The sequence below is a fragment of the Coloeus monedula genome (genome assembly GCF_965178545.1).
Source record: "Coloeus monedula genome assembly, chromosome: 3".
In the NCBI taxonomy this organism is placed as follows: Eukaryota; Metazoa; Chordata; class Aves; order Passeriformes; family Corvidae; genus Coloeus; species Coloeus monedula.
This window is the reverse complement of record NC_138783.1, coordinates 92,360,185-92,379,402: the sequence shown is the minus strand read 5'-3', so window position 1 is coordinate 92,379,402 and position 19,218 is coordinate 92,360,185. Positions and strand designations below refer to the sequence as shown.

General features: G+C 39.5%; 1 protein-coding gene across 3 annotated transcripts in view; it reads right to left on the bottom strand.

The window, feature by feature from the left end:
- Positions 1 to 1,632: 1,632 nt before the first annotated feature.
- The window catches only part of LIMS1 (LIM zinc finger domain containing 1), a 33,924-nt gene continuing 16,338 nt past the window's right edge, over positions 1,633 to 19,218 (bottom strand). For 2 of the 3 annotated variants that reach the window (XM_082278699.1, XM_082278698.1), the window contains exons 2-10: positions 18,186 to 18,345; positions 13,000 to 13,066; positions 10,810 to 10,930; positions 9,824 to 9,973; positions 8,484 to 8,634; positions 7,600 to 7,692; positions 6,156 to 6,204; positions 3,960 to 4,035; positions 1,633 to 3,132 (exon numbers count right to left, since the gene is read on the bottom strand). In XM_082278699.1, coding sequence (XP_082134825.1) covers positions 3,018 to 3,132; positions 3,960 to 4,035; positions 6,156 to 6,204; positions 7,600 to 7,692; positions 8,484 to 8,634; positions 9,824 to 9,973; positions 10,810 to 10,930; positions 13,000 to 13,066; positions 18,186 to 18,345 — 982 coding nt within the window. In that variant the 3' untranslated portion in view covers positions 1,633 to 3,017. Of the gene's footprint in view, positions 3,133 to 3,514; positions 3,707 to 3,959; positions 4,036 to 6,155; positions 6,205 to 7,599; positions 7,693 to 8,483; positions 8,635 to 9,823; positions 9,974 to 10,809; positions 10,931 to 12,999; positions 13,067 to 18,185; positions 18,346 to 19,218 lie in introns of all 3 variants that reach the window. The other variant, XM_082278697.1, reaches the window with a different exon arrangement.

Genomic DNA, 19,218 nt, shown 5'->3' with positions numbered 1-19,218 from the left:
TGGAACCGAGCACAGGATGTGCCCCGGCCTGCAGCACAGAGGCTTTAGGCTCTGCTCTTCCCCCTACAGCGACATCCACTGGGCTTTCTGGAGTGCTCCCTAGTTAGCCTAAGCAGGCTTTCTAAGGGAGTCTCTCTTGCCCGTGCGTAATTGATTCGTGCAGCAGAAAGGGCAAAGCTTCTGAGGCATCTGTTCCCAAATCCCAGGTTCACGGACTCCTTGACAGACCTTACAGGGAACATGGGTTGAAAAACAGTACTAGACTCTGCCTCTTTCAGGAAAGCATGTGCAGCTATGCAAAATATTTCTAATACTGTTGGGCCAGGAAGTGAGCTTCAACACCAGACGTGTAATTGTGCAGGCTGCCTAATTGCTAGCTTGCTCCTTGGCTCTGCTTCGTAACTGCTTTTAATTAATCCTGTTCATGACAAAGTCCAGGGGTATTATACCAATGACAGTTCATGCCAAAGACAGCTCCCAAGAGAGCGATATGGATTTGGGGAGTTCTCCACTTGAGCTAGGACTCCAGTAGTAGTATTTTCACCATGAGGGTGGTGAAGCACTGGAACGTACTGTCCACAAAGGCCTGTGAAATCTCCTTGCATGGTGATGTTCACAGTTTGGCCAAGCAAGACCTTCTGCACTGATACAACTCTGAAGTTAGACCCACTCTGAGCAGATGGGCTGATCTCTAGTGGTCCCTTCCAACCAACATTTTTCCACGCTTCGCCAGGCTTTGAACCCTCAAGTACCCCCAGATGCTTTCCAGTGTCACATCATGAGATCTGACATACACACACTACAGTTCATGGAACAGAAGGTGCTGCCTTGGTGAACTGCAGCACAGTGATCACCATCAGGAACTTGGAAATGGAAAAACCCAGCCTGTGTCAGACCCCAAGGGCCACCAGAGTGACGAGGAAATCCGAGGCCACTGTGCTGCAGAAGGACGTAGCCCTGAGCAATGTGGATGTGAGCCATTTAGCCTTGGGGCTAGTGACCCTTCCCAACTCTGAGCAATAAGGCTGGGCACACATAGGCTGAAGGAAGAGATGTACAGTCAGTGTACCATGAAAAACCTAGAAGTCAGTTATAAACTTCAGGAGGAAGCAAGACTCCAGCACAGTCCAGAATTTCAACAGGGCTACTGTGGTAGTTAAGTAAACAATTTTTGAGGGGCATTTTAAGCTTTTGTAGTCTTCAACAAAGGGACTATATTTATGAATCTTAGGGCAATCAATAATTATGTAGGATAAAAGAGTCAAAAAATACCCTACCTAGCAATAAACTGGAAGTTTGGGGTGACAGTTTCATTACAGTGAAAACAGGAGAGAAAAAGTTAACAGGAGGGTGTATGTTTTACACTCAGACAAGACACTTTCTTTAGGAAAACCTAGTGACTGTGCCAATTCAGAAAATATCCAGAAGAATCAAGCTGTTCTTTATGAAACAAACTGTGATTTCTTTTATGAACCTTAGAACTACCTACAGACATAGGCCTTTAGGAAAGGCATATGTCTCCTTTAAATCAAGATAATAAGGAAGTATTTACATAGTCACAGGTAAAAGCTCAGGGAACTAAGTCTTACTGCTTTCCCACCCATCTCAAGCATTTATTTCAGAGAGGCAATACAAGGTTTAATAACATGGCCTTTATTGATGACACAGGAAAGCAGATGTTTTAAAGTAACTAATTTTTCATTAACAAGAAAGAAAATTTTAGTTCCTGTTACGTAATTACATAGAATCTGTTTAAGTCACTAAAGTACAAAAATAAAAAAAAAGTTTGCATACTTCGTACCATCAAGAAGACCTAAGTAGCTGTATTTTCTATAAGAAAGGGGAAAATAAAACAAATTTGCATGGACAGAACTCAATAGTATAAAACAATTAAATGTATGTTATAAAGAATTTTGATTAGTTGTAAGCTCAGTCCTTGAGGATGGCTAAAGAAGTAGATCCTAGCAGGATCAAACCTTGCATATTTACACTCAGAGGTGTAAAAGTAGTATTGCCAGTTAATTGAAATACGCATTTTCAGTATTGTTCTGAAAATCAATGAAGTCTAGAAGCTAAATATTAAATGCAGATGTTCACATTTCAAATAAAATGCTTCTTGCATCCTGTATAATTAAGGCAAAGTATGTTATCTTCTGAAAATACCTTCTGTATAGTTTCTGCATAAAAATATGAAATAAAAAATAAAACTATATATATTTAATGGTACACTGGTATGTATGGTCCAGCAGAATAAGGCACAAAAAGTAAATAGAATGCAAAAGCATATATAGATGTTAATGTGTTATTTTAAGTGGAATATAGCAAAATTCAAGTAGTTCTGAGTATGCTCATTTCTTGCAATAGGAATACATTTTTATATAAGTATCTCATGCTAAGCCTGATGTAGAAACATTCATCATGGAAGCATAATCTATCAGAAATATGTCATTTGTACAGTGGCTGTATTTAGAAATCTGATAGTTTTCAAACCATCTGAAACAAGGCTCCTTAATGAGATGACTCGGCCTGAAATCCAAGTGTGAATTTTTCCATGAGGCACAGTATACTGGTTTCCTGCCCTTGACCAGGCAAGTTTTGTCTGCATGCTTAATACGAAGGTTAATATTTTCACTAACATAAATGACAATACACGTCCCTAAAGTTGGGCACATTGGCAAAGTTTGTTTTCACAGGTGGTGGTCACAAGCAAATTTTCTCTCTCTAAAAAGTTCTGCAGAGTGTCAGTGTACAGAACAGGCCACCTGCATCAGTACAATGGCATTATTGGTCAGAAACCTTTCAGGTCATCTGGTATTTGTTCTGGAAGTACAGTTTGTCAACAACTAAGCATACATGTGTAGAGAACAGAGGATCTTAATGTATTTTGGGTTGATAGAAGGCATACATCAGCATTTGTTGTCTGACTGCAGCCTCAAAGCAGCAACTCTCCTCTCCAGCCCCCCACCAAGTAATATCTATAAGATTTTCACAAAGGAAGAGGAGAGTAGATGATGTCTTTACTTCCTTCCCAAAGTTTCAGCTAATTTCTTCAGTCTTTTCTTCAGCTCTAAAGGAAACTTCTCGTAACACTTTTTGCAGACAGGCTTCATATCAAACTCAACAAATTTATTCCTAAGACAACAAAGAAAAAAGACAAAGTTTTAGCGGATGAGATAGTGAAAAAAAGAATTTAAAAAAAAATCTCCTATTACATGCACACAAGCAAAAAATTAACCCCCCAATTTATACGTATACATTAAGTTACTTTTACAAGGGTATATACACTGTAGACAGTGATTACAATACCATGTTTGAATAAGTTACATAGATTTTACCCAGATGCCCATATTTATTATCCATGTAATTTAGAAAGCCTTTCAAACTTAATTGTAGACTAAACATAAGATAATGGAATAATGAGTTAATATTTTAAGTTGCAGTTGTGTGAAAGATGTTTTGGTTTTGACTGCCGTAAGTTCATGCAAAGTGCAAAAAAAACATCCTTCGGACTAACCGAAGAAGAAGGAAGCAGAGGTGGCGGTGAAAAGGAAAAGAAGTTTACAAACAGATTGGCTTTTTCTTTTTCTGCTTCTCTTTATCCTTTGCTTCACGTTCCCGTTTGGCAAGTCGTCGCTTAAATTCATCTGGCATTTTCTCATAACAGTGTTTGCAGACAGGTTTTAGATCAATTTCAACAAACTTATCCCTTTAGAGTTAAATGAGAAAAAATAAAGGATGGAAAAGGAGAAGAGTTAGGAAGACTAACTGAAGGAAGACCTGAAGAGATAGCTGAAAGAGACATAAAGAATTAAGTGGAGCAAGAGGAAGAGAGAGGCTCTTAATTCCTCAATGCTGCTTACATGTTTTTCATATAGTAACAGCTACGCTATAGCAACATCTACGCTTTGAAGAGAACCACTGACTTGTTTTGAAGACATCACACTTATCCACAAACTTACTTGAGGGTTAACTTAGTGTTGCAAGTTGAACAAGCGAAACAGTTCACACACCATGCCTTATTCAGAGCAGACACAACTAGGGAGATGGGAAAAAAGAAATCATTAGCATTATCAATTAAAAAAAAGTGATTACAAAGATTTTAAGCTTACATATTCATGAGGTGTGAAGAACAGTCATTGCTTCTTGTATCAAGTATTAAGGACCGTAATAATAACATGGCCAAACTAGCAAACACATTTTAGAGTGTAATGAAGCAGGACTGTGAAGCATTGATACAGCTGTCTGTGAGGCAATACCAGCTTAACCTATTTCTGCCTCCTATTTTTTGCTTCTACTTCATCTCATACCCAGCTTATCTCAGGCAGTGGTTCCAACTTAATCAGGAAATGCTTCCGGCTGAAGAGCAATCCAGCAAAATTGTGTTTATGTTTTCATTCAGTTTCTTTTCTCAGATCCAGTTCAGACTGCACTGCAATCAACAGTTGCACTGCAATCAACAGTTGCACTTGCTCAGCTGAAGAAAATAATGTGAAGCCAGCAGCCAGGACACTGCTGGTAAATCAGCACTACCAAGGTGAAAAAAACCTACGGACTCTTTTTATTCTTTGCTTTGCAGAGAAAGTAACTATTTTCTATTTGTTCTGTAGGTAAATCCAATTCCTGTTCTTCCTCTCAGTATAGCTTTCCAGTTTTCCCTGGCAAAATTTTCGTAAGTTAGAGAATGTGGGACAATATTTTTCATATAATGTTTTTCTTGTTTGATTTCTCAATGTTTTTCTCACAGTGTTTTGTCAACAACAAGGAGAACCAAAGCATTGTCGTGCAGAGGGTTTTTCCTGCACTATGGGGCCAGCATGTCCACAGATACATAGTTATTCTATTACTGTCCAGAATAACACTAGACAGATGAAAGTCTTTGCTCCCAAGCAACCCTAGGAATGCAGTCATAGGCACCCTTCTGAAAAACTGTTGCCACAGATATTTGTTTCACCAGACAGAGAACAATACTGGATACCAAATTTGTGACAGCTGACTCAAATTTGTGTGCAGAAATGAAAGAAGAAATGTAATTGAAGACATACACTGAAAATAAAGAAAATAGTGTATACTATATTCTGTTCAGTTTAGAGACCAAAACTTACAATATGGGCGTCAGATTATATGGTGAAAGATTAGGATCATATAGAGATGTAGTTATCAGGAAAGTTGCAGTTCTGCTCATTCCAGTAGAATTTTACCGAAAATGAGGACTCTTTCCCCTAGAGCATTTTGGATTGTTATTTTGCAGGTATAGTGCAGTCCAGAAAATGCGGAGAAAGCACATCTACAGAATGTATGTCTTACCCTGGAGTTACATGACTGTAAAATAGTTTATGTCTCTTTTTGAATGTTCAAAGCTTCCTCCTACTTTGCTAATGGCTTTGGCTTAGATGAGGCTAACATAGCATTTACTTTGGATGGGGTAAATAGGCACATAATGTCACATTATTTCAAGTAGAATAATTTGCTTTTGGCATTTTATCAGAGCTAGTTATCAAAAAAAAATCCCTCAAAACCACCCCTTTCTCCCAAAAAACCCAATCAAACAATAACAAAACAAACAAATTACTTGCAGTTCTGCCTTTACAGGCCATATATTTCCAAGTATGATCATTCCTGGTTTTGTGACATTATCTATAAGCTTAGATTTTCAAAAGAAAGGTGCCTGCAGTAGATAGGTAAATATCTCCACGATTCAAATGGACATAATGGGAACAAGGCATTTTAAAAAAATTCCCAACAGTGCCCACCTATGTCTTTCAGTATCTAAATGTTTTTTTGAATTTGGCTCATGATCCGCAAATTAATTTGTGGAGATGCTTGTATGCTCATTCTCACCCTTGCATGTGTTCTTTTTTGAAGATGGTATGGCAGGAAGTCACTTCTGAGCATCTTCCAGCATCCCTGGCCTTTGCATGTCACTAAAAGGGGTTTCACAGTTCTCTTTGGCCATGGGGTGATCTTCTACCATCATGAAATGATGTAAGGTTTTCCTGCCACTTGGTCTCTGGCTTATTGGCTCTAATTGAATTTCTGGTCAAGAGAACGTCTGTTTTTGTTTTAATGGAAACAGGACTGTTTCCCCCTTACTTTCACTTTTAAAGAGAACTTCCATCAAAAAGGAACATTAAGGAAACAGTTAGAAAAGTGCTTACCATCTCCTTCAATCACACGGTTGCAATGGAAACAAACATCACCAAATAGCTGAAGAGGAAAGAGAAGGAATACATTTTTAATATAATTATTTTATTGAGGGTAACTTCTTGAACTAGCAAAATAACTATATTTCAGCTGATGGGCACAATCGCTTTCCTGTTTATTCCAGTGAAATAAAGAGAATGCTGGCAAGTCTGGTTTGGTTTTCCAAGTGCATTTTGCATCATCTCATCACAAAAAGTCTTGATAATATTAAAGCTGAAAACATTTATTTAACTTTCATTCTCTGTAAGTACGATTTTGTTTTGTTTCAAGATTTCTCTAATCCTGAAGGTTTGAAATACAGCAGTTGGTGTCATATACATATTGTTACTAACCAAAAAAATTAACATTTGGACTTATATGCATGATTAAAACAATGTATTGCTGTAACGGTAAGAAAATTTTATCTTTAATTAAAAAAAAAAAAAAAAGGAAAATTTAGGTCAAAAATATTAATTCTTTTTCCAGGCTTAACATTTGTCCACAATATAACAAGAAGTGCCAAAAACTTCATGTATTTTTTCTAACTGTAGTAGTTAACCTAGGAAAAGACATCCACTCACAGCTCTTGTCTGGTGTATGGACTTGCCCCATTCCAGCTGCAACACTTACTATGAACGTCACAGCATTTACAGTCTGCAAGTATGCCAACACCAATCATCTGCCCTTCTTCACTAATGACTAATTAAGAATCCATCTGTAATTAGCAGATCCCTTACAACTCCCAACTGTAAGCCCTCCTCATGTATTTATGTAAGCAAGGAGGTGAATGTGACACGACATAGGTGGCTTCCAAAGGAAAAAAGGTCTATGCATTGTGATGCTGGACTCCACCTCCAAGGGTGTCTGGAGAGAGGTGGTACCATGACATGGAATTCCTACATAAATGCACGTGGTCACTAGAGGGTGTCTTCTGACAAATTTAGTCTTGGAAGTCTTCATCAAACTAATGACTGAGCAACAGCATATATCAACACACAGTGTCATAGAGCAGCAGATGCAGGGAAAACTGTATCACTCACTGGGGCTCCAACCCAGTTACTGAGTGGCAAAATCATCTTTAACTTCTTAGGAGAGATTAGGTGTCATTAGCTGCTCTGATCCACAGACATGTCAAAGCCATAACAGCTCTACTTAAGTACCACTAAGCTTGGAGAACAACTTGATACTGATTGTCCTAGCCAGCCTTTGTGAAATACCTGCAGCTTTCTTTTTTAATGCCACACAGATGAATAGGGAAACCTGTATAAATTAAACACAACAGAACATATACTAATTACCATTACACCCACAGGTGCCTTTAACAAAACAGAAAAATATCCATGGTTTTACATCTCTAGCTAATAAAACCGATTTGTGGATTTACCAATTAATGCCATTTTAAAAAATATGCAACCTTACCTGATTGTAGTGGGTTTCACAGTACGCCAAGCCTTTTCTCTCATAATGACGATGGCCCAGGAATGGCTTTTCACATTTTGCACAAACAAAATGCTACAAAGAAAATTACATTTTTTTATCTTTTGGAAGTAACGTTATTTTTTCTAGAAAGCAAACTAACCACATCCACTACTTGAACATGACTGAAGTCTACTGAGCCATCTTGAAAAGCAGAGTTAAAACTTCTCTTTCTACATTTAGACCATTAAAATAATATTTCTTTTAATGTCTTCAACATTTCAATCCAAAAGTTACAAAAAACCCCACAAGCAATGGATTCTCATTTTTTATCAGTGAACAGAATTAAGAGTTACTAAATAATCTGCATTATCATTACACCCTTGTGAAGGAAGCATTTCCTAGAGGAGACTTTCAAAACAACAAAAGGAATAAACCATTTATCTAATTAAAATGGAAGATGTGGAACTAAATGTTGTACGTGGCCTTGAAATATGAACTCTCGTGAACTGTTAAAGAAATATGTACATGGCAGATGACTACGGAAGACCTAAGGGTATTATGATGCTTAGTAACATGGTTGCTACAGATTTGATTGCCTTTCCACATTTACTGCTTTGAGCTCTGAAACTTTCTTTTGTCTTGCCCTGCTTCCTTTGATTACTGATTTTAGTTTCACAGTCAAAGGTCTCTGTAAGGTGGGAATTAACTCCTATTTCACAGTGGAAGACCAGCCACAATAAGGTTGAAGAGGGATTTGGAGAAGGCATTTGTAATTATTGCTGCAAACTTTGAGAATCCTTTCACTGAAATTGATCAGCAAAATCACAGATAAATATGCTAAGGTTTACGTTTGTAAGAGACATTGTATAGCATCTGATGTTTACCTCCACATGCCATTGTTTGCCCATAGCATTCACCACACGGCCTTCAATTGGTCTCCTACATGCCCCACAGATGGGGACACCCATTTTGTCATGGCAGGGTAAGCAGTAGAGTTCTCCCTTCAGCTCACGAGCATCAGCAGTAAGTTCCTTCCTGTTCAGAAGTTAATGAATTGAGAGCATGAATAAAGGCACTCAAAAATGTCAACTCTTGAGAGTTTCTAAAGTGAAAAAAATGTTACCATTGCTTTACAAATTATATTCATACTACAGTAATGCAGCAGCATCAAATATAACATAGTTCAACATAGTTCAAGCCTGATTACAGTAAACTGAGGACAGGCTGCAAAGCGAGGTGCACCGAGTCTCTCTGGAAACAGCTACTGAGCTATTGTCATTCTGCTCAAGCAGCACAAATCTGTGTGTGAAAGCTGCAGATGTTTGGTTTATATTCTGGCACTTATCATTATTTTAGATTATTTTAGATTTGCATAATTGTAACTGAAAGTAAAATGTAGTCCTCTATATCTATAGTTACATTTTCCTTGTATCAAACTTCAGAGAAAGAGAACTACAGACCCACATGAGCTAGGCTGATTCATTTCCCATTGCAGAATCTTATAAAGTCTACTTTTATGTAATTTGCATGGTTAGATACTGAGAACAGCTAAAACTTGAAAGTGACTGTAATCACTAATACTCTCAACTGGCTACACTCATATAACACTCCATACTGTTATTCAAATCAGCCTTTGCTATGGCACTGAAATAGTAGCTTCCTTTGCAGCAGAATTAAACAACTATGAATCCATGCTATGTCCTACAATGCTCCATGCTCCCATGCTCATCCTACATCTCTGCATCAGTGCAGGATGTAGAAATGTGCAGTTTCATGGGCTGCAGCTGCAGAAGATGATAAAATGAGATGGGAAGAAGGCTTCTAAAAAACATAGGCTTTAAAAAGAGGAAAAAGTTTGGATGCTGTTGAACTAAAAAAAAAAAAAACCAGGCAAGATAGTAATTTAAGCAACAAAAGAGAACCGCTTCTCTTCCTCTCCCAGCAAAACAGTGAGCTATCATTTCACTACTGCCGAAATGGTATCTGTGTTGATACTTTGTATTTTGTAAGGTACCACCTTGTGCTGCAGTCCAGTCTTTCTTTAGTCCCCAGCAGGTCAGTTTGAACCCCACTAAGCCAAAAGCAGTAACACATCTGGCCGCAAGACATCCAAACCCCACCACCTCTTGTCAGTTGTACAGGATAGGTTTTCACTTTAAGATGTAAATTGATGAAGCAAATAAGCCCAGCATTTTCCTGTTTCCCTTTGCAGAACTAAAGTTACCCGCAGTTTGCACAGTTGAAATGATCAGGGTGATAAGGATCATTTTTGAATATGAGAGGCTGTTCATCAATAATGGCATGACACTTCTGGCAAATGTACTTTCCCAGGCCTCTGGCTTTTTCCCTGTTATGGCAAGGACGGCAGAGATGTCTGAAACAGCATAAAAAAAGAAAGGTAAGTATTGCTATCAGGTACTACAGTGCAAAATATAAACCAAAAATCTCTCAGAACCTCATTTCAATCAGTTCTTTATTGAGTCTTGTTAAAACAACTTCCTTGCTAAGGAGGGATCACCCACATTCAGGGTGATCATTTTATTTTCTGGCACCACAGGAATATAATTTCTTCAGCTCAGCTGAGTTAAAGCTGTGTTGAAACACAGAAAACAAAGTTTCTTATAGATTCTCATTGCCGAATGTTTTACTTTCAAAATCTTAAACATTTAGATTGGAAGCTGGATGAGCACACAGGTCCTACTTCTGTAGATAATTCTGTATATTGTATTATACATAAGAAGGCAATGGCCATATAATCCACTTGTAGAACATTCTTTTGATCACAGCTGGCAAAAATATCCTACTCTGTGAAGGGTCCTACTGAACATTAAGCAATTATTATTACATGGTACCAAACTAGACCAAAATTGGAGAACCAAGTTGGAAAAAGAAAGTAAACATTTTTATATGTTAAAAAAAAAGACAATGCTTGTGTATCTGAATGTTTTCTCTCTTATTACAAATAACAATGGCCCCAAAATGTCACCGGAAAAAGAAAATGTTTGCCATGAAACTCAGTGTTGAAGTAGGTAAAATGTTAATATTTTAAGATACTCATTCTTGGTTTTGTGATGCACTCTTAGACCTTCTTCTCACAGAAAATACTTCAGTTGCTCCATCTGGGCTGCAAAGCTTCAGGAACCAAAACTTCTCAGTCCTGCTATTAGTTCAATTTATGATCAGTTAACAGAAGGAAGGGTGGAGATTTACCTGCCAGCATTCTTGACAAATCCAATATCAGCCAATACTGTTTGGCAGATATCACAGCAGAAGCACTCTGGATGCCAGCTATTGTTCATGGCTTTAATAACACGACCAATAATGAACTCACCTGTAAGAAACACAACACCAGGATGTAAAATACCATACTAGACAAAGTTAAAAGTAACCTACAAATGAATCACTACAATGACTACAACCATCATTCCTTTTCTTACCCCAAAATCTGGGGGGACACATTGCTTTCAATATCGCAGTTGTGATTCCAAACCCTGGAATTTGGATTTGTTTGTTGTTTTTTGCTATGGGTCAGAAGAAGACATCTTTGCTGATGAAGGACCTTCTGCTCCTTACATACAAGTCCTACATGCACACTCTACCTTCTCTCTGCAATAATCCTGTTTTGGTCCCTTCACTGTTTTTACTTATCCCTTCTCAGGATGTTAAGAAATTTATGGAGTACTTCATATAAAAAGGACTTTCTTGTGTCCTAATCATCTTTCTCCTTCTTTTCTTTAAGGATCTGCCAATTTTAACTTGCCATGTACATAGCAGGGGTTTCTACTCCACTAGGACCAAGCCTTGAAGGTATTCTATACTCAAGGCACAATAGAACTGAGCTTGAGTGGCTGTGGACCTCCTGCAAAAAAGCTCCCACGGAGTCCAAATGCACAGGTGCAGTGAAGCTGCAGAACAGTCAATCCAACACACACAACTTCTGACCTACCACAGGGAGTCTTGTCCCATAAGGCATTAAAAAATAGCGTGAGAACTAATGTTTTGCATGCACAGTGCGACTGTACAGCACAGGGAGTGGAGTGATGTCCATCACACGCCTGATTTAGTTGTTCTCTATGCGGATGGACAGTGTAGCCAGGGGCCCTGAGCAGTGCAAAATGTGTTGGGAGCTCAGCTTCCCACTGCAGTCAGAGGCTGAGTTCTGGCTTTGGAGAACAACTCCAGAGCTGCCAAAGGGGAACGATCAGGCAGGTAACCGATGTGGACGATAACATCCAGCATGTGACTCTGTAGCATTCCCATGAAGTCATAGCTTTTCAAGAACAAAATCCGATGGACTCCAAAAATGTCAGGAATGCTCAAGGCCTCATCGTTGAGGACAGCCCCATTGACTTTGTGTTTATTAAGTAAAAGCAGTGGAAAAGCCCAGCTCCAGGCAGGACCTTGATGCGGTTTTAAGGGAGATGGCAATACCAGCAGAGAGGGTAGAAGGGGAAGCTGTGCCAACTGTGCAGGAGAAATCCTGGAGAGACAGGCAGCATAGCTCCTCACAAATTGCCACCAACCCATTTCCTCCTCTTCCCCTGCTTGTTCATGTCTGCAGCCTTAAATTCATATTCCACGGCATCTACTTCCCTCTTCCTTGGTGTTCAACCCCACCCCCCACACAACAAATGGCCTCACTGAGATAAGTTAATCCTTTAGCACCTTGCCAAAGGTGCCATAGAAACAAAAGGGTTTCCAGAGCAGTTTAAGGAATAATCAAATAATGACTTCCCAGCTCGGCCCAGCATAATGTGTCACACACAGAGAAAAAAGAAAACATGCAAGTGCATGTCAGCACAGCAGACACATAAACATTTACATCAACAGTGGCAAATAAAAAGCAGCCCTCAGTATCACGTAGGATGGACATTAGACACTGAAGCCTTAAAGGTATTTGTTTCAAAAAAGTCAGCAGGGGCCCAGCTGACCATCACTTGATTATAACAATAGATGATGAAGATTGCCTCAGCTTCTGTGAAGTAGGACAGCACAGGTCGGTTACAAGAGTCAAAGCAGATGACAGTCTTGTTGCAGGGTTTCAGTTACATGAGAAGGGACAAATGTCAGCACATAGAGACATACAGATATAAATAATCAGGAGTCATGAATGGTGTATATAATCAGGAGTTTATGAATGGTCTGTTCATTGGATCACTGGCTCAACAGCTAAACTACTTAATAAAAGAATGCAAACTTTAATTTTTCAATCCTACTGCTTTATGACCTTTAGAAAAAGCAACTCCCCAGTTTCTCTGAAGTCTAGTTCATTCTGGAGGTTCAGATGCTCAGCTGAACATGAGCACCTCCCAGAGAACAGATACAAGGGCAGCACATCTTCCCCCAGTGACACTTCCATTGTGATCAGTGTGAAGTATTTCACTTTGAGTTAAAACTTACCACATTGATGGCAGCAAGGGGCAAAAAGCATTTGAAAATCATGTTCACAGTACTTCCTCCCTTCAAACTGCAAATAGAGAAAGATCTGAGTGTTAGAGGGATGAGGAACATGCACTTAACATAAATGCTGTAACACCCTGGTGTGTTTCCAGATTCAATTAGGTAGTAAAACAGGAGGGGCTGAACAAAAAAACCAGACCATGAGCTCCATGTGCTAGGCATTACATCCACCCACCTTACTTCACCTACTAGTTAGCATGTAGTGTTAATAGCACACCATTTCTCCGGTTCTGCTGAGAGCATAAGGCATTTTCTGTCACCCATTTACATCACAGGAGACATCTGAAGTTTGACAAACTGCTGAAACTGATGCAACCAAGCACACTCTGAGCAGGAAGTTAGCTAACAAACAGCTTGGCCAGCAGGAGGCAAGAAACATTTTTCCCAAACTTATTTGAGGTCTTCCTCACTCTACATTTCCTGCCAGAATGACCCAGCATAGCGGAGGAAGTACATATGGTGGGGGTTGGGGTAGGAAGAACACCCAGGGGCAGAAATCCTTGCAATTTATGGAGCAGTACGGCCAAAACATGAAGGGAAATAAGCCTTTTGCTTCATGATGCTTATTTCATAGAATCATAAAATCATTTAGGTTGGGAAAGACCCTTAAGATAATCAAGTCCAAATATTAAGGAGCAAAGTTCACTACATCGATCAGATTAAATTGATTTTAAAGGATTTGAATTTTATCACAGCTTAGGTAAGTTCAGCTACAGTTCAAGCTCTCATAGAAAAAAAAAAACCCATATGGAATAAAAAGATTCAACAGTACTGAATTAGTAGCTTAGCCAAAGAATATGTAAAAACATGCAGGCAAGTATGTGCTGAAATGAAGGGAAATGTTTAGATACCTTCAGGCACCATCATTATTAGACACAAATGCCAATGGGCATGTCAAAACCAGGTAGACAATATTAGGTATTCTATAAAATGTTTGGATTTGAACATCTCAGTTTAAAATAGTGGAAAAAGGAGGACAGCAGGAAACCGTGCTCTTTTCTTTTTACTGGGCCTAAGACAAAACAAAGTGAATAGCATAAAATACTACCCACAAAATAAGGTTTTGTACATGGACAGAAAATACAGAAATGTGTTTCAAGATTACCTGTTCTATACTATGAAATGACAGGAATTGAATACAATATAATTATAATAAATACTCCTGCAACTGGCAGGATGGGGATCTAATGAAACATTTTTAAAGTCACTAGATATTTAAGGTTAGAAAATTCCTGTTCCCAACCTGAATTGCACCTATTAGGAACAGAAAGACATTAGCTCAGTATAGACTTTTTGAAAAGTCTCTGCCATAAACTTATCAAGTGCTATTCCAGTGTAAAACTCTAAAACAGATTACTTTTTAATTTCAGCTTTTAAAAAAATAATAATTGAGAGGTACAGAGCTATTACTTTCTCAAGGAGTAATGGAAATTACTGGTTCATTGTGAATTGTGCTTGCTTCCTGTTGGATAAAATCCTTTTCAAACTGAAAAAAAAATGAAAGCTTCCTGTTGTGTGTAAACAGGTGGTCCAGTGGAGGATGCTTAGGCTTGCTTAAATTTCAAAGCCACCACATGTTGATCTGGACAGACCAAACAGGTTTTCTTCCCCCCTTGTTTGTGTCAGGCAGGTTGGCTCCCATTCAGTCTTGTTTATATTTTCAACCTCTCTGCTCGTTTGTGCTGCCCTTTGTGCTGCCCTTTGTGGGTGACCCAGCAGTTATCATCAGAGAAAGCCTTGAGCTTCTGTAACAAATCTTATAGTACATAGTTTAAAGCAAGGTCATTTCACTGTTATATGCTGAAGGTCCACGAGGTAAATGGCTCGTGAAGTAACCTCCAGCTTACCTGCATGTTTTTAGCTAACTTAAGTGGAAAGACATGCACAAAAACTGAGTCTTTAAAAGATTGTTTCTCTAAGGTGGCTTTTGGTAAAAACCTTTTTAAGAAAACACTCGAGGTACAACTGGAATAGAAACAAATCTGAGCATCTGTTCTGCCATTAGTATAGGACTGTGCACAGCTACCTGTAGAGAGGCTCTACAACAGCAGCTCTAGGGAATACACACCTTCCAGGTGCTGGAGTAAAAGCAGACCAGAATTGCTACCACTTCACACCTAACAGCAAAGGATGGAGATGGTAACTCTGCTGGAATGTGCTTGTGTTAACTTTTGTTTAGATTGAGTGCATAAAAAAACTTGCTAAAATGATGTTACTGAGCAAACTGGAATACAAATCAAATATGCCCTACCCACAATTTCTGTGCAACATTAGGCACACAGCTCTCAGGAATCCATACTATCATTCCTAACACAGGTTCATGAGGACATCCACAAAACTCCTGGATGCTGTGCAGACTCTAAGCTGTGGATGGGCACCACTTGTGCCTGTGAGCGACTTGGCTCCAGAGCCAGACCACAGCGAGCTGTGCTGATCAGGGTGCCTGCAAGGCAGCCCAGAGACAAGTCCTGCAGCACACGAGACCTGACCAGTTCCCACCCCACCCATGGAACACAGCGTGAAAGCTTATCATGGCAGTGTGTGACGGCAAATGTGATAAGCAGCTTAATGACTAACTGGGGGAGCTCTGCAAGGCTTGCAATAGGCAGGGGAACAGTATTTGTCTTCTTAATTGTTAAGAGCTGGAAATAATTTCCAAGAAATACTAGCTTAGCTAAACCAGGCACAGAATAAACACAAACTCATGCTGGGCAACCAACAAATGCCTGCATTTACCCACGGGAACCTGCTCAGAAAAACACATTACCTGGCCACACCTCCAAACACATCCATCTTCTCAAAGACTGCATTAAACCCGTCTGAGGAAGATGTCCTTTCTGCCTGTCTTCTCCAGTCACTGTTTTTCTTGACAGTGATACAGATTATCTCAAGTCCTCTGAGCACTGTCAGCCACTCCTGAGCATTCACCAACCTAAGCCCACCTTCTACCTGCTCAGGACTTTCCTTCCTCCCACAGAATCACAGAATTGGTCAGGTTGGAGGTGGGGTCATCTGGTCCAACCTCCCTGCTCAAGCAAGGTCATCCTAGAACACACTGCACAGAATTGCATCTAGATGATTCTTAAATATCTCCAGTGAGGGAGACTTCACAACCTCTCTGGGCAACCAGTACCACTGCCCAGTAAAGAAGTTCTTTCCCATGATCAAGTAGAACTTCCTGTGCATCAGTTTCTACCCATTACCTCTTATCCTGTTGCTTGGCACCACCAGGCAGGGCCTGGCTCCCTCCTTCGACACCATCCCTTCAGGTAACTATATATGTTGATGAGGTCCCCTCTCAATTGTCTCTTCTTGAGTCTGAACACACCCAGCTCAAACATGTTTGGCACACAGTGTTATTTTCATTCCTGCGATAACCTACTGGCACTCCACTTCTGACTTACTGTCTTTGAGAGCAGCATGTTTCAAAGACCAATCATCATGAATATGAGTGTTAACAAGGTAGCAGTAGGAAGCAAAATGCCTACATCCAATATATCTAAGCATCACTAGGATACTTGCCTCTGCAACAGAGATTCAGGTATGGCCACCCATGAGCAATAGAGAGAGATTGTAACATTCCTGAACTAGGTCCAAAAGTAGGACTTTTTCTGCTGCTGTCTCCCTTAGGGGATATAGGCTGCCTAGAGGACGATTTCTGAAACTTACCTTTAAGGACCATTCAACTTTCTGAAAGAGGTCCCTGGAATATCTCATTGTTTTTTGAGTCAGAAAAAGAATTAATAAAGTATTCATTATTTAGAGAAAATACATTTTATTGGTTTAAGACATTTTTATTAACATAATTACAAATATTTTAATTTTGAAACATTCATATCATTTTACATTTGCCTCAGGTCTTAACATGTCAGGATGGACTCTTTACCGAGTCAGCTCAGTACATATTAACAATTGTAATGTCACTTGTTAAGTATCTAGGGGGTGTTCTTTTGTTTACATTTAATTAATTCTACCTTGCAGATCACCTTTTGATGCGTTATGGAATACTACAGGCTGATTTACTACAATTTATGTAGCACTATCCCTAGAGCCTTTTGATCCTCAAACAAGGTGAGAAAAAGCAAATCCCCAGGAATCCCCTTAGCCAGGCTCTTTTGCGATCCACACTCTTCCCTCAGCCTCTCCTCATCACCACATAACATGGCTCTGTAAAATTAGAAATGCTTCTATGGAAGATAAACTATTGTGCTCTTGCCAAAGCATGACACCTGTATGTGAGAGCACAGGATTGTTCCTTTTACACTCTGCTCATTTTCCTTTTCAGATTATCGTATGACACAAATCCTGTAACTGCTACCTGAAGTTGGACTGTAAGCTACTTGAGCAGGGCCTTATCTCTGACAGTAATTCCCTGTCTCATACCACCTATTGTTCCCTAGACCAATCACTTTGTATTTTATGAACCAGTCTAGAGCTTTCACTAAAGTCACTTTGTGCTGAGCCACATTCTGAATCCCCATGATAGGGGAATGTAAAAGAAAATGATACCCATACCAAAATACTTTACTGAGACAAGGCCAATCGACCTGGAGCTGAGAAATATGAATGGGATCAGGTTTTAACCTGTGAAAGTGTGTTAAGAACTGATAATTTTGAATGCTCTGGACTGTTAAACTTAAGAGTTGATCTTACACTGGCCCTGTCTGGTTTGGATCTCAGCATGCTGACATACAGATCATCTCTTTTTCCATGCCAAGCTGGACTCACTCAACTCAGCAATAAACCTCCTATGGACCACAGAATGCTGGAGTTTCCCTCTATATCACTTTCTCCTCTAAGAAGTATGTTTTCTCTGTATTTCTGGTATGATACACCAGATTCACGAATTTCAGGGAAAAAAATCTGCACTGAGAAAAAAATCTCCAGCAGTTTTTCTGTCAGTGCTGATAACATTAGGCTCCACATTTAAAAAAGGTTATATACATTGATATCCTCCAAATTAGTACAGAAATGCTTCTGGCTTTTTTCTCCCTTTACTGGGCATACTCTTTCAGAGCCCAAATCCTCCCATGGGACTTCCTAAGCTATCTGTCTGCCTGTAGCTACTTCTGCTATGGGAATGAAGGCTCAAGAGGGGGTACGGGGACAGGAGGGGTCCTGCTTACCTCATAGAAGAGCCCTTCAGGGAACTGCTGAAAGCACTGGGCACAGACGAAGCACTGCTCATGGTACAGCTCACCATTGCTGTTGACAATTTTCTCATCAGGGGCAAAGCCCCCCCTGCAGCGCTCACAGATGGCATTTGCGAGTGCGTTTGCCATGTTGCTGGCATTAAAAAAATAAAAAAAGAAAGAGAAAATTAGCCTAAATACACAACAACACCAGTTGTTGGTCTTCCCCCCTCCCCACACCAGGCCAAACTACATCAACCTAATGCTAAGCTGCTCAACACAAGTTTTTCAATTAACTTCACGGCTTGTGGCATCTCCTCAAAAATAAAACTAACCACTTCTCCCTGCTCCCTAACTCTTTAGAAACAAAATCCCTGCGATGTGCTCTAATTAATTAAAAACCCCAAACAGAAATGTTGACACTACGGACACATTTACAGGCTTTTTATGGTTAAAAAAGACAGGCAATTCGAAGTACTATAAGAATTATGAAATACATTAAAATTACTGGAAACAAGGGCAATTATTAGCAATGATTGAGAACTGGCATCACATAAGAAAACATAAATTATTAATTGTAAACCAATTCCTAATTCTAAAATATACGTATAAAATCATTAGTTCAGAGCTCTAAATAAACAATGTGAAAGAGTGTGCGGGATCTAGTCTGGCAGATATTAATGAAAACCAGAGTAGTTAAATAATTATCCTTTATACGAGCTCTGCATAACTTGAAGTCATTTTACAAATTTAGTTTGAAGTCATGGGATTTTTGATTGGCTTGTTAGGATTTATCTCAGGGAGCTCAGCTCATGATGTACCAGCTCATAGCCCACTCCAGGGCCAAGGGGGAGGATGTAATGCTCTGGCTGACCCACCGCAACCTACACACAGGCCAACACAAGCTGGCAAACCCATACCAGGGATGCAAAGAAATACTGAAACAGCAACCTTGGCTGCTTCTCAAAGGCACAGGACCAAAAAAATTGGCAGTGTGGTAGCTGTCCACATCTGCAGAAGACAGTAC